This window comes from Acomys russatus, chromosome 24, assembly GCF_903995435.1.
Source record: "Acomys russatus chromosome 24, mAcoRus1.1, whole genome shotgun sequence".
NCBI lineage: Eukaryota > Metazoa > Chordata > Mammalia > Rodentia > Muridae > Acomys > Acomys russatus.
The window spans coordinates 1,425,823-1,428,847 of record NC_067160.1 but is presented as its reverse complement, the minus strand read 5'-3'; the positions used below and the strand labels follow the sequence as shown (position 1 = coordinate 1,428,847).

At 37.3% G+C, this 3,025-nt stretch overlaps 1 protein-coding gene across 1 annotated transcript; it reads left to right on the top strand.

Annotated features, from left to right (window-relative positions):
* Positions 1–227: 227 nt before the first annotated feature.
* LOC127207187 (olfactory receptor 8K3-like) lies at positions 228–1,172 on the top strand. Its single transcript, XM_051166556.1, has one exon. It carries the CDS (start codon positions 228–230, stop codon positions 1,170–1,172), a length of 945 nt encoding a protein of 314 aa, XP_051022513.1.
* The last annotated feature ends 1,853 nt before the right edge of the window (positions 1,173–3,025 follow it).

The following is a 3,025-nucleotide window of genomic DNA, read 5'->3' as shown; positions in this document are numbered from 1 at the left end:
ACGGCTTTATTAAAATTAAACTGATAACTTCTAACCTGTCTCTGTCTTCTAAAGTTTAGTTAAAATTTTTTTATTAGTAAGGATGCTTTCATTTGTAAATAACAAAGCTGGGAAGTTCAGAGGTATCTAATTTCATTTGTTTTGTATTTTACAAATTCTCCTAGGTGTTAATGCAAAAAAGTTATTGGGTAGACTGATGTATCAATCTAAAATAGAGTTTGCTATAAATGCAGATGGAGAATCATAGCCTCACAGTGGTGACTGAATTCATCATAATGGGCATCACTGACCGCCCTGAGCTGCAGGCCCCATTATTTGGCCTGTTTCTCATCATCTATCTGATCTCACTGATGGGTAATATGGGCCTGATCATCCTCACCATTATGGACTCTCGGCTACAAACACCTATGTATTTCTTTCTCAGACACCTGGCTATTACTGATCTAGGATATTCTACTGCTGTGGGACCAAAAATGCTAGTAAATTTTGTTGTTGATCAAAATACAATTACTAATCATCTTTGTGCAACACAGCTAACATTCTTTCTTGTGTTCATCATCTGTGAACTCTTTATTCTGTCTGCAATGTCCTATGACCGCTATGTGGCCATCTGTAAGCCTCTGCTCTACACTGTCATAATGTCACACAGGGTATGCTGGGTGCTAGTGGCAGTTCCTTATATCTATAGTGTCATTATTTCTCTTCTCATCACTATAAAAATTTTTGCTTTACCCTTCTGTGGCTACAAGATTATAAGTCATTTCTGTGACAGTCTTCCTTTAATTTCATTGCTCTGCTCAAATACACATGAAATTGAAATTATAATTTTGATTTCGGCAGGGTTCAATTTGGTTTCATCTCTAGTGGTTCTCCTATTTTCTTACCTACTCATTCTTATAGCGATTTTTAGGATGAATTCAGCAGAAGGCAGGCAGAAAGCTCTATCTACCTGTGGGTCCCACCTGACAGTGGTCACCGTCTTCTATGGGACTTTGATATTTATGTATGTGCAGCCCAAGTCAAGTCACTCTTTTGACACTGATAAGGTGGCTTCCATTTTTTATACTCTTATTATATCTATGTTGAATCCATTAATCTACAGTCTAAGGAACCAAGATGTAAAATGTGCTCTAGAAAGGTTGTGGAGAGTATTGTGTAATATTCTTTCTTAATGTTACAGATAAAATTAATTTTGTGAATTGTATCTTTTCTATGCATGTATCTAGCTTAATAACAAGAAAAAGGTCTTAATCATCCAGCATGTATTTATCTTAAATTTTATTGTTTTAAAATTTTTTCACCAACTGTTACTTGTCTTAAATAAATGAATCAAACATAAAAATGTGTTTTCATTGAAATTTCTTAAATTTTCAAAGAAATTTATGTTTATTAAATGAATGAACAACTATAAGAAACTGGTTTACTTTCATTACTTACCTGTCACATAAAAACTAAAACCAAATTGAGATGGTGCCTATGTACAAGTTTTTATTTTTTGTTATTATTGAGATGGGCCATGGCAGGCCTGTAACTCTCTACATAGACCAGAGTGATCTTGAACTCGTTGATATTTTGTGCGTCTTTCTCACTAATGCTGAAATTACTGATGAATACCACCAGGCGTTGCTTCCATTATCATTTTTAAATCTTTGGTTCTCCACTAAGATTCATGACCTTACTAGCCGCAAATAGTTGGCTGTAATTACAGTACCCGCCATGATTTCTGTCCTGTTGATGGCCCCTCAGTCCAATTAGAGAGCTGTTACTGCCAACATATAAATACCACTATTTTACATTGAGAAAAAATTATGCCTACATGAATTAGTCTTAAAGGTGGTGGGAGATAGAAGATATTTATACTGGGGATGGGAGGACTAGATTGGGGTGATCAGGTGCAGAGGAAGAGGGAAGCAAGGTGAGAGAGCTAAAATTGACAGGTATTTGAGGTGTGCTATGGAAACCTAGTGAAACAGAAACGCTCTAAAATATATAAATGCTATTCTAATGAATTTTCCAAATACGAAGGAGGCCGACTCAGAACAGGCCATCTCTTGTCACCGAATGGAACTTCCAGTACCATCTCTGGATTAGATACATTGGAGTTATTGGCTAAAGATGCCAATAGAAATCCACGTATAACCCATGCTGTTAGAAAAAAAAAAATAGGCTATTCTTCACAAACTAACAGCAAGGTCTCATGTTGAAAATAACAACACAAACAGAACTCCTTGTAAACAGAGTTGTCAAGCTGGGGCTCATATAGTACTTTCACCCTTATTTTCTAGTGTGTGTGGTACAGAAAGACACTCTACAGAAATACAAAAGAGAAACACATACACCAACCTAGCCACAATCCTTTTCATGTAAAATATTGCCCTGCCTGCAACATATACCAGGACAATTGTAGCACAAAACTTTTGGGAGTAAGTAATCAATATTTGATTTTTTTAAGGTTTGCATGGCAAGAACCTGAGACTAGACAGTACAGAGATCTAGAAATGAACCAAATACTAATGTTATTTTAAAAATAGTGAGAAAATCACTCCTAGTGATATTTTGCTATACTTAGAGAATAGGACCATATTTCAGTCATCACAAAACCATCAGTCCAGCCAACCAATGATTGGCCCAACTGGAGTCACAAGTCATGAGAGGGAGCCCACCACTGACACTATTAATAGTATTCTGCTATACTTGCAGACAGAAGGCTTGCAGGACTGTCATCTGAGTAGCTTGCCTCAGAGCCAACCATTAGGCCAAGCACAGGGAATCTTATGGAAAAAGGAGAGGAAAGATTGAAAGAACCAGAGATATCAAGGACTCCACAAGAAAGAAAACTACATCAACTATGGCGGACCCATAGAAGCTCACCCAAACTGAATCACCAGTCACAGAGAAGCCATGGGATGGATCTAGGCTCCCTTGAATGTACAGTTTAGTCCTCATGTGCGACCTGTAACAGCAGGATCAGGGGATTTCTCTGACTGTTTCCTGCCTTTGAGGCCCTTATCCATAACTGGGATAC

Bases quoted from the DNA above. Each gene is read 5' to 3' on its own strand.
- LOC127207187 (XM_051166556.1), top strand. From the start codon at position 228: ATGCAGATGGAGAATCATAGCCTCACAGTGGTGACTGAATTCATCATA.